Source organism: Tamandua tetradactyla, chromosome 15, assembly GCF_023851605.1.
Source record: "Tamandua tetradactyla isolate mTamTet1 chromosome 15, mTamTet1.pri, whole genome shotgun sequence".
NCBI classification, from domain to species: Eukaryota; Metazoa; Chordata; class Mammalia; order Pilosa; family Myrmecophagidae; genus Tamandua; species Tamandua tetradactyla.
In genome coordinates this window covers 45,847,500-45,862,863 of record NC_135341.1, presented here as the reverse complement: position 1 = coordinate 45,862,863, position 15,364 = coordinate 45,847,500, and the positions used below count along the sequence as shown (strand labels likewise).

The following is a 15,364-nucleotide window of genomic DNA, read 5'->3' as shown; positions in this document are numbered from 1 at the left end:
CAGTGTGTGATAGATATTATGAGGAGGATTCAGGAAGATGATAGCAGTAAAAATACAGTAGTATGGAAGTAAACAAAACCAAAAAAAGTAATCTACTGGCATGTTAGAAAAATTGAAAAAAAAAAAAAAAGGGAATGAGAAAAATTTTGTATTAAGGAGCTTTCTTTAAAACTCCTCTGAATATCTACCTAATTATTTGTAATAAAGGGGGAGGTCCACTATTCTGGAGTTCTTTAACTTCTGATCCTACTATTGACAAGCTACAAGACAATCTTTTACAGGCTATTATCAAGACGTCTTGGTGATACTACCTACTGCATCTTGAAAATTATATACAACTACCATTTGAAATCTAAAATAAGAAACAACGTTCTCTTAAGAAAGAGACTTATCAGAAAAGAGATGAAAAGCTAAGAGAAATCCATTCAGGACTCCTCTTGTACTTAAATTCTTTACTGTTAATATTATAGATGAGTAAATAAATAAAACAGGTAGTTTCGATATTTTCATCTGTTACCTATATAAGTACTTAACATATGAAGTATCTACAGTTTTTGTAGAATTATTTATTGAAACATATTAGACTAACTAAATATCAGGCCAGCTTCACTGTGGCCAGAAGATACCATTTTTCATAATGATGACTAGCAGAGAATAAACCAGGGTAGGATCCATTCTTGGCTCTGCTATTGTGACATCTTGCAAAGTATCAAACACAGTTTGGCTTCAGTTGTGTCTTATGCATCTATCCAAACCAGGCTGCTATTATTTGATATAATTCACAATGAATTCATATTGGCCGTGTGCTCTTCACATGACTCAGTTGATTAGAGAGAGCATTAAATGAATTAGGCATGTGGAGGCACCAACACCTAATATGGAAAGTAATCAACCTGCATCCCCTTCCTTCCACAGAGCATGATATAAGTAAATCCAAGTTACTATGTGGGTTAAATTGACATTTTTTTATAGACACTGAATATACCTCTAGAGTTCCAAAACCATCTCACCATTCCATGTTATTGGCTATATAGGGAAGCAAGAAAGAGAGTTTATGTGTTGCATATGTATATGAGTGTGTATGTACGTGTGCATGCATTTGGTGCATACGCACACACTCATATGTAGTATGTGAGTATGTATGAATAAAATCTCCATCTAATGTTCATAGCAAGCCAACTCATCCTGCTGAGAGTGGGCCAGTGGGCTAGCTGTTGACATGAAAAATTGCACACTTGCTTGGCTGACCCAAGGTGCATCTTCTCAGTCAGGAGTAGCTGCCCAACTGCCCTTGCTAAGTCTTTGCTTAATAGGGCTTCCCTGCTTTCCATTTAGATTTTGTGATCTGTTCTTGACATTGGTCACCCAAAGATAGCTTATTGATAGTTCCTCTACAATGAAATGCATATGTTCTTTTACAAAATAAAGATGTGTTAGTGAAAGCTTAGATAGAAGAGGTTGAAGGGGAAGCACAACATGCAGCAGGGTTGCTTAAGACATAGGAAAACAGGGTTGCTTAAGACATGGGAAAAGAGTTCCTCTACCTGCAAAGCCAGCCGTACAATACTGGATGTGTATGTCAGCATGCCGTGCAAAATATCAAGCAGGGAAAAGAGCAGCGCGGCTGCTGTTTCATTGTCACTTTTGTTGTCCACATCCAGGCACAGTGTGGCAGTTTCAGTGAACAGGTTACAGACATGACTGACGAGTCCTAAGAGATAACATGGAGAAGGAAAAAATATTAATCATAAATTTAAAATATAAGGTGTCATATAAATCAAGCAGAACAGGCAATCTTACACTGCACTGCATGAACTCTAAGTAGCCCTTAAACTTTATTCTGCACCAAATCCACTTGGAAAAGTTATCTGAAATTCAGGTTTTTCAGGTCTCACTCCCAAAGAGTCTCCTAAGGAACCTGGAAAGAGATTTAGGAATATACCTGTTAAACAAGTTCCTCAGGTGATTTTGCTGCAAGGGCTCCTGAAACCACACACAGTGCAGTCAGTCTTCACCAGTCTGGTATTTTGTCACCAAGCACATTTTCACCTTTTGGAGGCATCAGTCTTCACATTTAAGTTGGCACTTTTATTGTTACTATTATGTAGCATTAATCTTGAATTCACAAACTTGAATCAGATATAAATGTGGTAAAAATATAACACACAATATTATTATAAACCTAAATAGCAAACAGAATCTTAAATGTTGGTAGATCCTGGATCGGAGTGTCTTAAAAAAATAAAGGAATCATCAGAGTATTTCACACAAGCAGTTGTGTGTGTGTGTGGGGGGAAGGCATGGTAAGGAATTTTCCCCCCCTAGGACCCAGATTATTAACTGGATGGAAACTCTGCCAAGCATAGACTTCACAGCTTTGGCTTCTTTTCCAAATGATGTGCATTGTCACTTCCAGTAAACCAATCTAATTTCCCTAGAACAAGAGCAAAATAGTGCTTAGAGTACAAAAGTAATTAAATTTGTCAAAAAAGGCAGAAAAGACACCAAAATGACAGAGGCATCACTCCTTGTGGTAATTGGTAAAAACAGGTACAAATCACAGAACTGTCAAGAAATTAAAAAAAAAACAAAAAACCACACACAAAAACTAAGAAATCTGAGCCACAAAGCTGATTATATTTGGAGGGAAAGTAGAATGAAATATCGGCAAAATTTCTTTATCAAATGACAAGGTCTGACATTACATGTCATGAATGACATATAATGCAGAAAAGCAAGTATTACGACAAGCTATAAGTATATCACTCCTTGGCATAATGTGAGTCAGCACTTGGCATCTGTGAGCTGCAGACAGGGGAGAAGGGCTTAACAATGCAGTATTTGGTAGAGACATGCTGCGAGAGATGTTTGCGTTTTGGGGGTTCATGATTGCTTTATGACTCATTGGGTAGTTGATTGCAGGTACACAGAGGCCAGTCCTCATCAAGTCCAGCTAAGAGGACAGCAGAGAAGGATGTGGCTCTTTGCATGGCAGAGATAGACCCCTGCACACTCATCTAGACGCTGCTAGATCCAGAGCAAACAGCTGGTGGGCAATGGTGTATTTCCTGACCTTCATTCGGTCTTCAGGGAAGGAGAGCTAATGATGAATGCGATCAAATCTCCGCTGGGACTGAAAATATTTCCAGTCTACTATGATAAAAAAAAAAAGCAACAAGTGCCAGGCTCTGAGTTTATGAACTGAAGATATCAGCCCTTGGGTTCAGGTGCTCATATGAGATTAGAAATAAAGCATGGGATAAAAAAGTATTTCTTCACAATGGTGGTCATGTCAGCAGAGCACATTTTAATGACTGGAAGTGGCCTATCTCTTATATAAAATATATATATATATATATATTTATTTTTCTTTAAAATGAGGAAAGTTATAAAACATTTCAGTATAATGAACCCCCATCACCCTCTTCAACAACTATCAGCATCTTGCATTTTTCTTTCTTTTCTGCATTATTTTCAGTATTAAAACATATCAGACATTTTATTTCCCCTGTAAACACTTCCATATAAGTATAGCAGATAAAGACTCTTTATAAACATAAAACAAAGCCATTACCACTTAAGAAAACTAACATTATGTCTTAATATACTTAATATATATAGTCTACATTCAAAACTCATTAATGGTCTCAAAACAGTCTCTGCTCAATTAGTTTGTTTGAATCAGGATAGAATTCCATTTAATTATGGCCCCTAAGTCCCCTTTAATCTCTAACAGTTATCCTCCCACCAGCAACTTTTCATGCTCTTCATTTGCTGGAGAAACTAGAACATTTCTCTGATAGATTTTCTTGTAGTGTTTTCCTCTATCCCTGCATTCCCTATAAACTGGTAGTAAGACCTAGAGGCTCAATTTAATTCAGGCACAATTCTTTTGGTAATTATATGTCATAAGTGAGTCTGGGTGTTGTGCGTGTCTTACTACATCTGCCTGGAAGCACATACCACCTGTCTGTTCTACCCTTAATGATGTTAAAATTGATACGTGGGTTCAGAGATTGTCTGCCTAATCCTTCCACTATAAAGTTCCCCATCAAATCTTACCTACTGATGACCATTGTCTAGTCACATTGTTTCATTAGGTATGGCATTAAATTTTATCATTTCTTCTGTACTTTGTAGCCAGTTTTCTTTTATAAAGAGCCCTCCCTTATCAGTTATTTGGTTATTGTAAAGTACTGTTTGTAAAAGAAAGGCAAGATAAATGTTTGAGTCCCTCCTGCCATTTATCAGTTTTCAGAACAATGGTGTTTGAAGGTAAGCAATTACCAAAGGTGACCGAGGTGGAGGGAGCTGGGGGGTGGCTAGAAACTACCAAGATTATTAAATGAGTCCATTTTATGGCATTATGAACATGATGGATTTTTAGATGATATATTTTATGGGTTTCAATTGATTTCAATCATTATTCTTTTTTTATGCTCAACTTGTCCCAACTTTGGCCATGGAGAGTGCATTCAAGTTGGATCTTGTATTCCTGTGATCTAAACCTAGCAGTCTTGAAAGCTTCCTTGCTTCTGCTACGATAATATACCCCAGGTTAATCTTACAGAAATCCTGCCTCACCCCCAGCACTGGCTACTTCTCCAAAGAGTTCTAGTTTCTCTTAGTGGGAAACAGTCACGATCTGAACACCAGATGTACTGATTGCTTCTGCATCATTGATTCAGTAGACAGACATAGGATGCATATACCTTTTAAACACAGAAAAATAAGTCCACACAGATATTTTGAATTCAAGTTCAAGATTATGAGGCTTTAATGCCTTTGATTTCATTCATGTTTTTCTTTTCTATGAAACTAAAAAATTTGGATTCCAATAATATTAACATGATTACTTAACATGGTTCATTTTATTACATATACATATATGTGTGTGTGTTTTAGAATCACTCTACCAATACTGCCATTAAATACAGTTAAGGATTTCCTTGGGGCTCTTTTTTACCCCCACAGGATATATACCACTAGGAATGTATGGTAAAGTGTTTTAAGGTCACCTAAAGTATTTCTATTGGCTTTATCTTATTAACAGATTTACAATATTTTTGAACTAAACTTTGCTTCTAAATTATATATACTATTTCTATGGTCCTAAATTTAAATTGTAAAAGAAGATACATTTAGATAACTCATACTTTCATCTCTGTCCCCATCTTTTCCCTTTAGGTAGTAAATTTTTTTTCTTTTAAAGTCTTGATTTGTTCTTCCATGAATGCCTCTTTGGAAATGAAAGCAAATATAAACATGTTCATATTTCCTATCTTGAGTACATAAAAGATAATATACTATAAACATTGTCTAGTACTTTGTGGTTTTCCCTTACAAACACTCACACACACTCACACCCAAATATATATCCTTATGGCTACATAGTACTCTATTTTGTTACTGTACCATAGACATATTCAATTACTCTGCTACTAAAAGAATTTAGATTATTTCCATCATTTCCTATTATGAAAAGGGCAAGGTCACATTTTTGCTATACTTTGCAAACAAATTTGCCTATTTTTGTAACATTTTGATGAGGTCCAGGTTACTAGAGTATATACATTTTTCAAAACGTATCTTAAAGATATTTTGCACAAGTACCTTTAAGTACATATCCCAGGAAGGGACTGCTTAGTCAGTGATTAAATGTACATGAAATCATGTTAGATATTGCCTAATTCTCCTCCATACTAGTTGAACCATTTTATATCCCACCAGCATGGAATGAGAATGCTTGTTTCTCACCAGCACTGCCAACATAGTTTCTTCTCAAACTTTTGAATTTTTGCCAATCTGATAATTGAGAAATAGTATCTCTAAGTAATTTTCATTTGCATTTCTTATATATGCAATCTGAGTACCATCTGCACTTATTTGTATGTAATTTGTTTGCTCATAACATTTCTTATATATGCAATTTCAGTACCATTTGCACTTATTTGTATGTAATTTGATTGCTCATATCTTTTTCCCATTTCTCTAGCAAGTCATTGTCTTTTCCTTCTAAACTTTTAAAAGCTTTTTAATATCACATTTTTTAATATCAGGACAAGATATTAGGATTTCTTAATAAAAGCGGGTATTTTTTAAAATAGAAATTGACAAGATTATCTGAAAATTTATATGGAAATAGTTAAATACACTTTTAAAAAAGAAGGTTGGAAGACCTATGTTATATGAATTCAAGAATTGCTATAAAACTACAGAAATCAAGACAGTGTGCTATTGGCAAAAGGGCAGACAAATAGATTCCTGGTTGAGAAATATAGTTCAGAAATGTACCAAGACTTAAATGGTTACAGAAATTTCAACAAGGGAATTTATTAGGTATAAGAATTATTTTCAAGAAATAGTGAATGGAAAAACTGAATATCCATATATATTTTTATATATATACGACCACTTTCCTCATACAATACGCAAATATTAATTTCAGATGAAGCACAGATCTACACATAAAAGCTAAAACCACAACAGTTATAGAAGAAAATGTAAGAGAAGACCTTTGCACCTATGAGGTAGACAAGATTTCTTAGGAATCAAAAAGGCTTGATCATGAAAGAAAAAGAAATAAATTAGATTTCATCAATAATTAAAGCTTCTGCAAATTAAAAGACACCATTAAATACAAATAGGCAAGCCACAGACTGGGAAAAACATTTGCAGCACTGATTTGGCAATTAACTTATATCCAGAATATATAATGAATTTCTATATCTCAATAAAAAGACAATCCTATGCAACAAATGGGTAAAAGACTTGAACAATCAGCTGACAAAATATATAAACAATCAATAAGCATATGAAAAGTGCTAACATTATTAGTCATCACAGAAATGCAAATTAAAACCATAGTGAGATATCATCACACACATATCTTTTGCCCATTTTATAACTGGGTTGTCTGTATTTTTGTTGCTGAGTTGAACACTCTCTTTATATGTTCTGGATGCAATTAACCTATATCCAGAATAAATAGGTTATAGAATGGAAAAAACTGACAATGTCAGATATTGTAAGGATGTGGAGCAACTGGAATTCACATACATTGCTAACAGAAAATAGCTGGCAGTTTTTTGTAAAGTGGAATATACATTTATCATATTATTGAGCAATTCTTCTCCTAGGGTTCTTCATTCCAGAGAAATGAAAAATATGCCCACATAAATATTTGTGCATGAAATGTTCATCATAGTTGTATTCAAAATTGCCCCAAACTAGAAAGAGACCAGGTGTACATCAACAGGAGAATGAAAAAACAAATTAAGATCTATTCATACAATGGGATACTACTCAGCAATCAAAAGGAACAAATGAAGAACTCTCACAACAACACAGATGAATCTCAAAAGCATAATGCTGAGCGAAAGAAGCCAGAAATAAAAAGAGGTGTATAAACTCAATTGTACAAAAAGATTTATACATTTTCGTGAATAAAATTTCATGTAAACATTTATATATTTTCAAAAGAAAACTGTGTATTGATTGAAATTAGAAGCATAGTTGCTTCTGGGAAGAGTGGCATGGCAGAAATTTCTAGAATGATAGAAATGTTCTACATTTTAATGGGGCGTGGGTTACAGGAGTGTATGCATTTTTCAGAACCACAGAACTGTACATACAGGATTTGCACATTGTAATGCATACAAAGTATAATTAAAGAAATGCAGGCTAAAAAAATTAGGCTGGGAAAGACAGTGTTTGAGTAAGATAAATGAAGCAATGTGAACAGCCTGCATGGGGATGATATTAACATTTTCTTAATAGTTGCTATGGCACTGGCACTGGGCCTTTAACTGGCTCTTTGACTTTACTATTTCACTTGAATTCTATGATAATTCTGTGAGGTAGATGGTGATAGCACCATTTAATTATGGGAAAGCAAAAAACAAGAGCATTTCAGTAACTAGTTAAAGGTCACAAAGTAAGAACGAGTCAAAGAAGTAATTTGAATCTGAATATAATTCCAAAGTCCAAGCACTTTTGTCAACATTGCAGTCTCTAGAAACCCCCAGTTGGGAATCAAGAAAAGGAGGCCGCTGCAGTCATGCCCTAACCAGGTGCAGAGTCATAGTACTAGGCAAAGGAAGAAGGCAGGAACATTATGAAACGAGCGTGATTTGTAACCTCCTGGTAACAGTAGTGTGAGGCCAGAAAGAGTCAGTAAAGGAACTATAATTTCTCTGGAATAAATAGGCAAGTAAGTTTTCTTGGACCTACAAGTGAACTTTCAAGATATGGTGAATCTGAGAGAACAGAAGGGCACTCAAATTGCTAATGCTCAAAGGCTGTTGGAGATTAAAGTCTAGAAACTGGGTAGCAATCAAGCCTGGAAAAAGAGAAGTGTGAGATGACTAGAGAAGAAAAGTTCCCAAGGACAAGCAACACTTAAAGAGGCACAGAGTCAAAGACTGAGGACTGACTGGATCTCAGGCAGAGCCAAGATTTATAAAAGAGTTAGTTAGAGGCAAAGGTGCTAATATATTAGAGAAAGAATCATGAGAATGTAATGCCATGGAATCAAAGAATGACTAAAATGAAAAAAAGTTCATTTATTTGGCACTTTCTAGGTTACTAATGGTTTTCACTGGTAGAAACATTAGGTCATCAGGACTGAAATCAGACTTAAGGTTGCTAGATCTTCCCCTTTGCCTTTTCTTCCATACCATGCAGGTTTTGAAACATTTATTACCATGCTTTCTCCAGAATTTTCCCCAAACAAGGGTTAAGAAACACTGTCTGCTTGGAAAGCAGGAGGGCTTGAATCTCTCTGGCATAACACTGATAACACTGACACCACCAGCTGCCAGGGCCCTGTTCTCCAAAGTGAAACATCCAAGGCATTAAAATGTCCCTGGACAAGGCATAAGGCTCTTTCTCACCTTCCTCTTCTTCCACTAAGAAGGCTGGTGACAATATGGCACTCCTCTGTCCCCCTCCTTTTCTCCCTTTCCTCCTCTGTCCCTCTCTCTCTCTCCTCTTGAGTGCTGACCAAATCTGAGATGCAGTGACGTAGGTCAGCTCTGCTCCAAACTCCTGCACAATCCCTTGCTGTGTCTCTTGCCTCTTTGGTTGGTGCTAGTTGGTCTGTCTGCCTGAAGGAAAGAAGGTGGATTTTCTTGCAAGAGAGCATTAAGATACAAAGCTAAAGTTTAAACACTGAGACAAATATTCAGGAAGGTCATAGTCAAATTTGTTTCCACAAGGAAGTATGTCTAAAGGGAACCCTCCACATGGACCAATGTGGTAAAAAGGGTTTCTCTGCCTTGTTTGCCTGTCATGGACCTCAGAGATGTGGTACAAAGACATCTGGGACAGTATTCAAATATTCCCCACTGTCCTGGTCAAATACCATCAGAATAACTTCTTAATAGTACATTCTAGCATCTTTAAAAAAAAAATTCATTAAGTCAAAGAATTCAAGAATGATTTTGCATTAATTATAATCAACTCATCAAAAATATCTGAGAATTATTTTGTATCAATTATAACCAAATCTCTAAAGGAGCCATCCCCATAACTTATCTTCCATTGTTTAATGTTCTGGGAATATTAATATGCATGAGCTGTTGTTCCCAGCTGTGCTCATTGTGTCCTTATTATATCACTACTTTTTCAAAATCTGTTGGATTAGAGAGCTAGTATGAGTACACTTTGAACTTCCAAACTTTAAAAAGTACTTTATATATATCATTAATGATTTGAATACAGCACTCTAAATCCAAATGCAATCCCCCTAAATAGAGGTGGTTTTTTGTTTGCTTGTTTTTTTACATGGGTAAGCACCGGGAAACAAACCTGGGTCTATGGCATGGCAAGTGAGAACTCTGTCACCGAGCCACCGTTGCCTGCCCTGTTTTTCCTTGTTAAAGCTGATAGAATGCAATATACCAGAAATGCAACAGCTTTTAGAAGGAGAATTTACTACAAGTTTACAATTTTAAGGGTATAAAAATGTCCAAACTAAGGCATCCAAGGAAAGATACCTTTATTCAAGAAAGGCCAATGGGTCCGGAATACCTCTGTCAGCTGGAAAGGTACTTGGCAATGTCTGCTAGCTTTCTCTTCTCATTTCATAAGGCTTCCCCAAGGGCATCTTCTGCATCTCCAAAGGTCTCTGGCTGTGTGGGCTCTAAAGCTTTTTCCAAAAGTGTTGACTTTTAAAGGATTCCAGTAAGTAACCCCACCTTGAATGGGTGGTGACACATCTCCATAGAAACCACCTAATCAAAAGGTCCCTTCCAACAATATTGAATAAGGATTAAAGAACATACTTTTTTGGGGTACACAACAGCTTCAAACCAGCACAAGAGGCTTCCTACTTGTGCTCCTGGATAATTTTATATTTAACATCATGCAAATGTTTCTACCAAGGTTCATTAAAGTCAACTAAACAGAAAATCCAGAAGAGGAGTATAAAGTGATGTATTTGTGAAATTCAATATGGGGGAATTTTTCTTTTCCAACTTGACCAGCACTTAACTACCCAAACCACATTAAATCAGTTAAGCTCGCTTTTAAATAGGAAGGGGAGGGTGAATGTAGCAATGCCTGTCTTGGGCACACTGACTGGGTAACTGGAGATATCTATGGACCATGGAGTTTGAGCCACAGCATCCAAACCACATGTAAGCTCTTTTGCACAAAGGCTAACAAAAGCCACCACAAATAGAACTGACCCCACACAAAACCATGTTCAAATGTCCATGAGGTTAGAAGGCTACTGGACTATCTCAGCAAGATTTTCGCCTATGAAGTTCCAGCCTCATTAAGCTTGTGTCTGAAACACTTGCACAGGTTGACATAGGTATTGCTTGCGGAGCCATGGATGTCTACACTTGGGCTCATAGCAGGACATCACCTTTCCCTGGCTTTGATCCTCCTTGAGCTTTTGCACTTCCAGTTCTGTGCTCTGTCTGGGTTGGTACTTTGCTTCCCACTCTTCAGTTAAAGAAGACAGGGCAAGGGATGTCTCATGCCCATACCTTACCCAGGCACCAGGGGTCCATGGGAGTTTGGCCTTCCCTGGTAAGGAAGGGACATTAAACAGGTTTAACTTGATGAGTATGACCAATTCACAATTCAGTGTGAATTCTGCTGAAAACAAAACAAAACAAAACAAAAAAAAACCCAGCAAACATTTAATTTGAAAGAACCTCATGGATCACAGGCTGGGGAGTCCTCAAACAGGACAGAGGTTAACGTTTTAAGGATTTTTCCTTCTGAAAACCTGAAAAGATTATGTGTTCAGAACATTTATTTTGAATCACTTTCCCAAGAAAACTTTACACATGAGCATATGTTAAGAACAAACTCACCCATCTCACCACTGAGCCCACAATGGCGCCTGGATCCTCCTATGACTAGCACAGAATCAATTAAGCACGTAGTTTCACAGATAGAGGAGAACGCTGTATTCAGTTATTCCAAGTATATTATTTATCCTGCTCTCCCATCCTAGGGAGACTCTTCTCTGCTTTAAGAAGAGTCCCTGAATTTTATTAGCATGTATACCTATGTCTATGTGGCCAAAAGAGAGACCTAACTTGCATATTGAGAAATAAGACTTTTGGATAGAACAACTCATTTATAAAATCCCCAAAAGGAGACCTTTAATACTTCAGGGATTATATACTCACTGAAGATACATGGAGTTTGATCATTCAGAGCTAGCTGGAGGAGTTTAATTTTAACCAATTTATCTGGAACAATTTTTAAGTGAGATTCTAAGAAAAGGAAATGGATGCTGATTTCAAATCTAAAATGTAATACACAGTGTGTTTGTGACTAATTCGGATAGTAAATTTTACTTATTAACTTACAGGTACATTAAGTCACTTCCCAATTCCTAAATGGTTACAGAACGAATGGATTGATAATATAGCCTCAATGCCCAGAAAAGTGCTGGAAGAGGGGCTGGTGGCGGTGTAGGGAAGGAAACCGTCTCAGGAGGGACATGGTCCCTCCACAGCAACACAGCCTGGAGCCTGCCTTGAAAGTCTGAAAATGTTGTGTAATTCAATTCCAACTTCAATTCAGAACAGCCGAATTATGAAGAAGCCCCTATGAATAGTAAGGCCCTGAGCTGGAGAAGCCCCATACCCCACAAAATCCTCCGTTTTTACCTTTCTCCCTCCTCTGCCATCTATCTCTGAGAGGGTAAGTAAACATACAGGGGGACAAAAACATGTATCATTCATTCATTCACTGGTGGTTCATTCATAATGCACTGAGTATTTACAATGTAAATTTCACCATGATGGACGATAAGGGAGCTACAAAATTCTAAGATAATAGTCCTCTCTTCAGGGCCCATGTGAAGATACCCATGTGAAACAGATCACAGAATAGTATGTCCTCTTGGTGTTATTAGTCAGGGGAGATGATGAATGGGAGCGCAGGGGAAGCACTTGCGGGGAAGGAGGGTGTGAGGTGGACTTTGGAGGACCCCAGGATTTGGACAGGCAGAAGGGAGGGGGAATAGCATACTTGACTTGAACCATAAACATGAAAGAGATTTTCATTTGGAATTTGAACATGCTGTATTCAGGCAATTGTGGGTAGGCTAGCATATAGGGCCTGTGAAGGAGAAAAACAAGAACAGAGGGTAAAGAGAACCTGCGGTCAGATTCCTAAGACTCTTAAAGGATGGAACACTAGATTTTATCCTGTAGGCAATCAAAGTGGTAAAGATTTCTTCCATTTCATTTTTTATAAAAGCAGTATGTTTATTATAGGCACATTCCCATTTTTTTCTTCCCATACTTTACAAATTCAATGTTTGTATGTAAAATGTATAATATAAAAAATAAAAGTTCACCGACATCCTGTTTCATAGAAACTCACCACAAATAAGAGCTTGCCATGCATTTTTCCAAGCATATGAAGTACATGCAAATATACACATACATACATGCATGGAATATATTCTATAACTTGCTTTTTTCAGCAAATAATATATCGAGACATCTTACCACACCATATATATAGGGCTATCTCATTCTTTTCAATGACTGCATAGTGATCCATTTTAAAAACACAATTTTACAATACTTTTAACCAATCCCTAGAGGGAGAAATTGTGAAGTTCAGATTTCCCATGGTTACTGTAGAGCAGCCATTCTGTACATCCTGCATATTCTGGGTGACTTTGTTCCTCCAGCCATCATCAATCCTTTTCTTCCCTCTGAAGTTCTAGAAATGGGACAGGGAAGGAGAAAGTGGCATCTCTCCGAGAAGCATATTTTAATATTTGAAACTTGGGATTAGCCATGGTGATGTATCATCTCCTGGGTTGAGGAGCAAGGGAGCAAGGCTACCACAAGAATGGAAGGACAAGTGATGGCCAAAGAAAAGAAAGTTGGAGGAGGCGGCTTCATGGGTCAAGTTTAGGCCCCGAATCCAGCTGTTCCTGTGGCCCAAGTTCTTGCCTTGAATTTCATCAGATCTTCTCTCACTCGTAAGACATCCTCCTTTCCACTTGGCTTGTTTAAGTTTCAGATACGTGTGGATAAGAGTCTTAACCAACACAATGGGTTGAGAGCACTTATATTTTAAAATCTTCTTTTAGTGGAACAGGCTAGTAGTCTTCTAGTTGTTTTCCAGTTACTTAGTGATTTTCTAAAATACCCTTTCTTACTCTCCGTATTATTTTCTCTCCCTCCTTCCCTTTCTTTCTAATTGCTTTTTTGTTGTTATTGTTATATTATTATATTTACCTCTCTTTCTCTAAACATATTTGCATTTCTACTTCAAGATTTTTTGAGTTATAGGCATTGTCTGTTGACTTCCCACCATGAAGGCTAAAGATGCAGCTCCCTTTTCCCACTTCCATGGCACATACACGCACTTCGCATCTTCTCTCCTCCCTAAGTAGTTATGTATTATTTTAATCAGATTTATATCTAGTGATAACATTGCTATGATTATATAAAAATGATTCCCTACTAAATCATGAAGAAAATTATGATTATTTTTCCTTTCCTGGACAACTTTTTGTTTTCTCTGGAGTTTGTAATTTAGAAGCTTTGACTCTTGTTTTAATGGTGCTCTGGTAGTACAGTAGGCTGAATAATGCTTCCCAACACCTGCTCCTCACCAAAAATGTCTACATCTTAATTCCTAGACTCTATGACTGTTGGCATATATGGCAGAAGGGGCTCAGCAGATATGATTAAGGATCTGGAGATGGTGGGATTTTCCTGGGTTATCCAAGTGGGTCCAATGAAATTCCAACAGTCCTTATAAAGGGAAGGCACTATCAGAGTGATTACAGAAGCAAGAGGTTGGAGTGATACAAGGAAGGTATCAAAGTGGCCTCTGGAAGCTTTTCAGTTTGGATTTCCAAGACTGAAGTCTCCAGAAGGAATGCAGACCTGTAGACATCTTGATTTTAGACTTCTGATCTTCAGAAACTAAAGAGAAAATATCTATGTTTTCTTAAGACACTAAGTTTGTGATAATCTGTTCTAGTGGCAATAGGTAAATGACAGTGGTGATTTAATACAGAAAGGGAGCAAAAGTAGTTGCCTTGGCCTAGTCTGTCATCTTTATCATGTAGTCCTCAGCCACTGTTTCTAGTGAAAAGATGCACCTCCAAATCTGCACCAACAGAGGGACCGAGAACTTAATTTAATTCAATAATATAGGAGATACTCTGTATTCACTACATTGTTTCTTGGGAAAAGTTTAGTATTTGCCTCATTTTTCGTGGGCCTGAAACAGGGAAGAAAAGTGCATAATTTAAATTCTAGCAGACAGAAGGAGGGATCTTGGAATAGAAAGCACATGGACTGAAAGTCTAGAGAAGCACTGGCCACAGCTCTGCCTCCACCTGAGGAACCATGGACGACTCACTCCATTTTACCGAGCCTGGATCTCCTCATCTGAGAATGAAGAAGGAGCACTTTGTGATCTCTGAAGTTTTTTCAGATATTTCATAATTTCATAAATAATGATATGTTATATAATTATAAGTCAGAATATGTGGCAAGTGAATCATACTATTTCTCTCAAAATCACACAGAATTGTTTCCATATGCTTTCAATACAGATGCAGGGTAACAAACTATCATTTATAAATCAATATCTAAAGCTAGACATTAGACATTGGAATAAGGCAGAGCAGGGAAAGAGTATTAACAGCTACAATTTTTATGTCTCTCTAACTGTGCACCAGGCACAATTTTTTTCATTTAATAATGCTTATTATGGTAGATGCAAAAGTGGTGTTGCTACTAAAAGAGCTTGTGGTCTAATGTTATTTGCATAGCAAAAACTCTGTCCTTCACAACCCAGAGAAAGTTGACTTGTTTTTGGAATTATAGTCTTTGCAATGTTGTTTATAACAGTA

General features: G+C 36.9%; 1 protein-coding gene across 9 annotated transcripts in view; it reads right to left on the bottom strand.

Moving 5' to 3' along the window:
- Nucleotides 1-15,364, bottom strand: part of ULK4 (unc-51 like kinase 4) — a 749,242-nt gene that overhangs the window by 186,564 nt on the left and 547,314 nt on the right. For 8 of the 9 annotated variants that reach the window (XM_077129714.1, XM_077129713.1, XM_077129706.1 and 5 more), the window contains one exon: nucleotides 1,545-1,711. In XM_077129714.1, the coding sequence (XP_076985829.1) occupies nucleotides 1,545-1,711 (167 nt within the window). Of the gene's footprint in view, nucleotides 1-1,544; nucleotides 1,712-15,364 lie in introns of those variants that run through there. The other variant, XM_077129715.1, reaches the window with a different exon arrangement.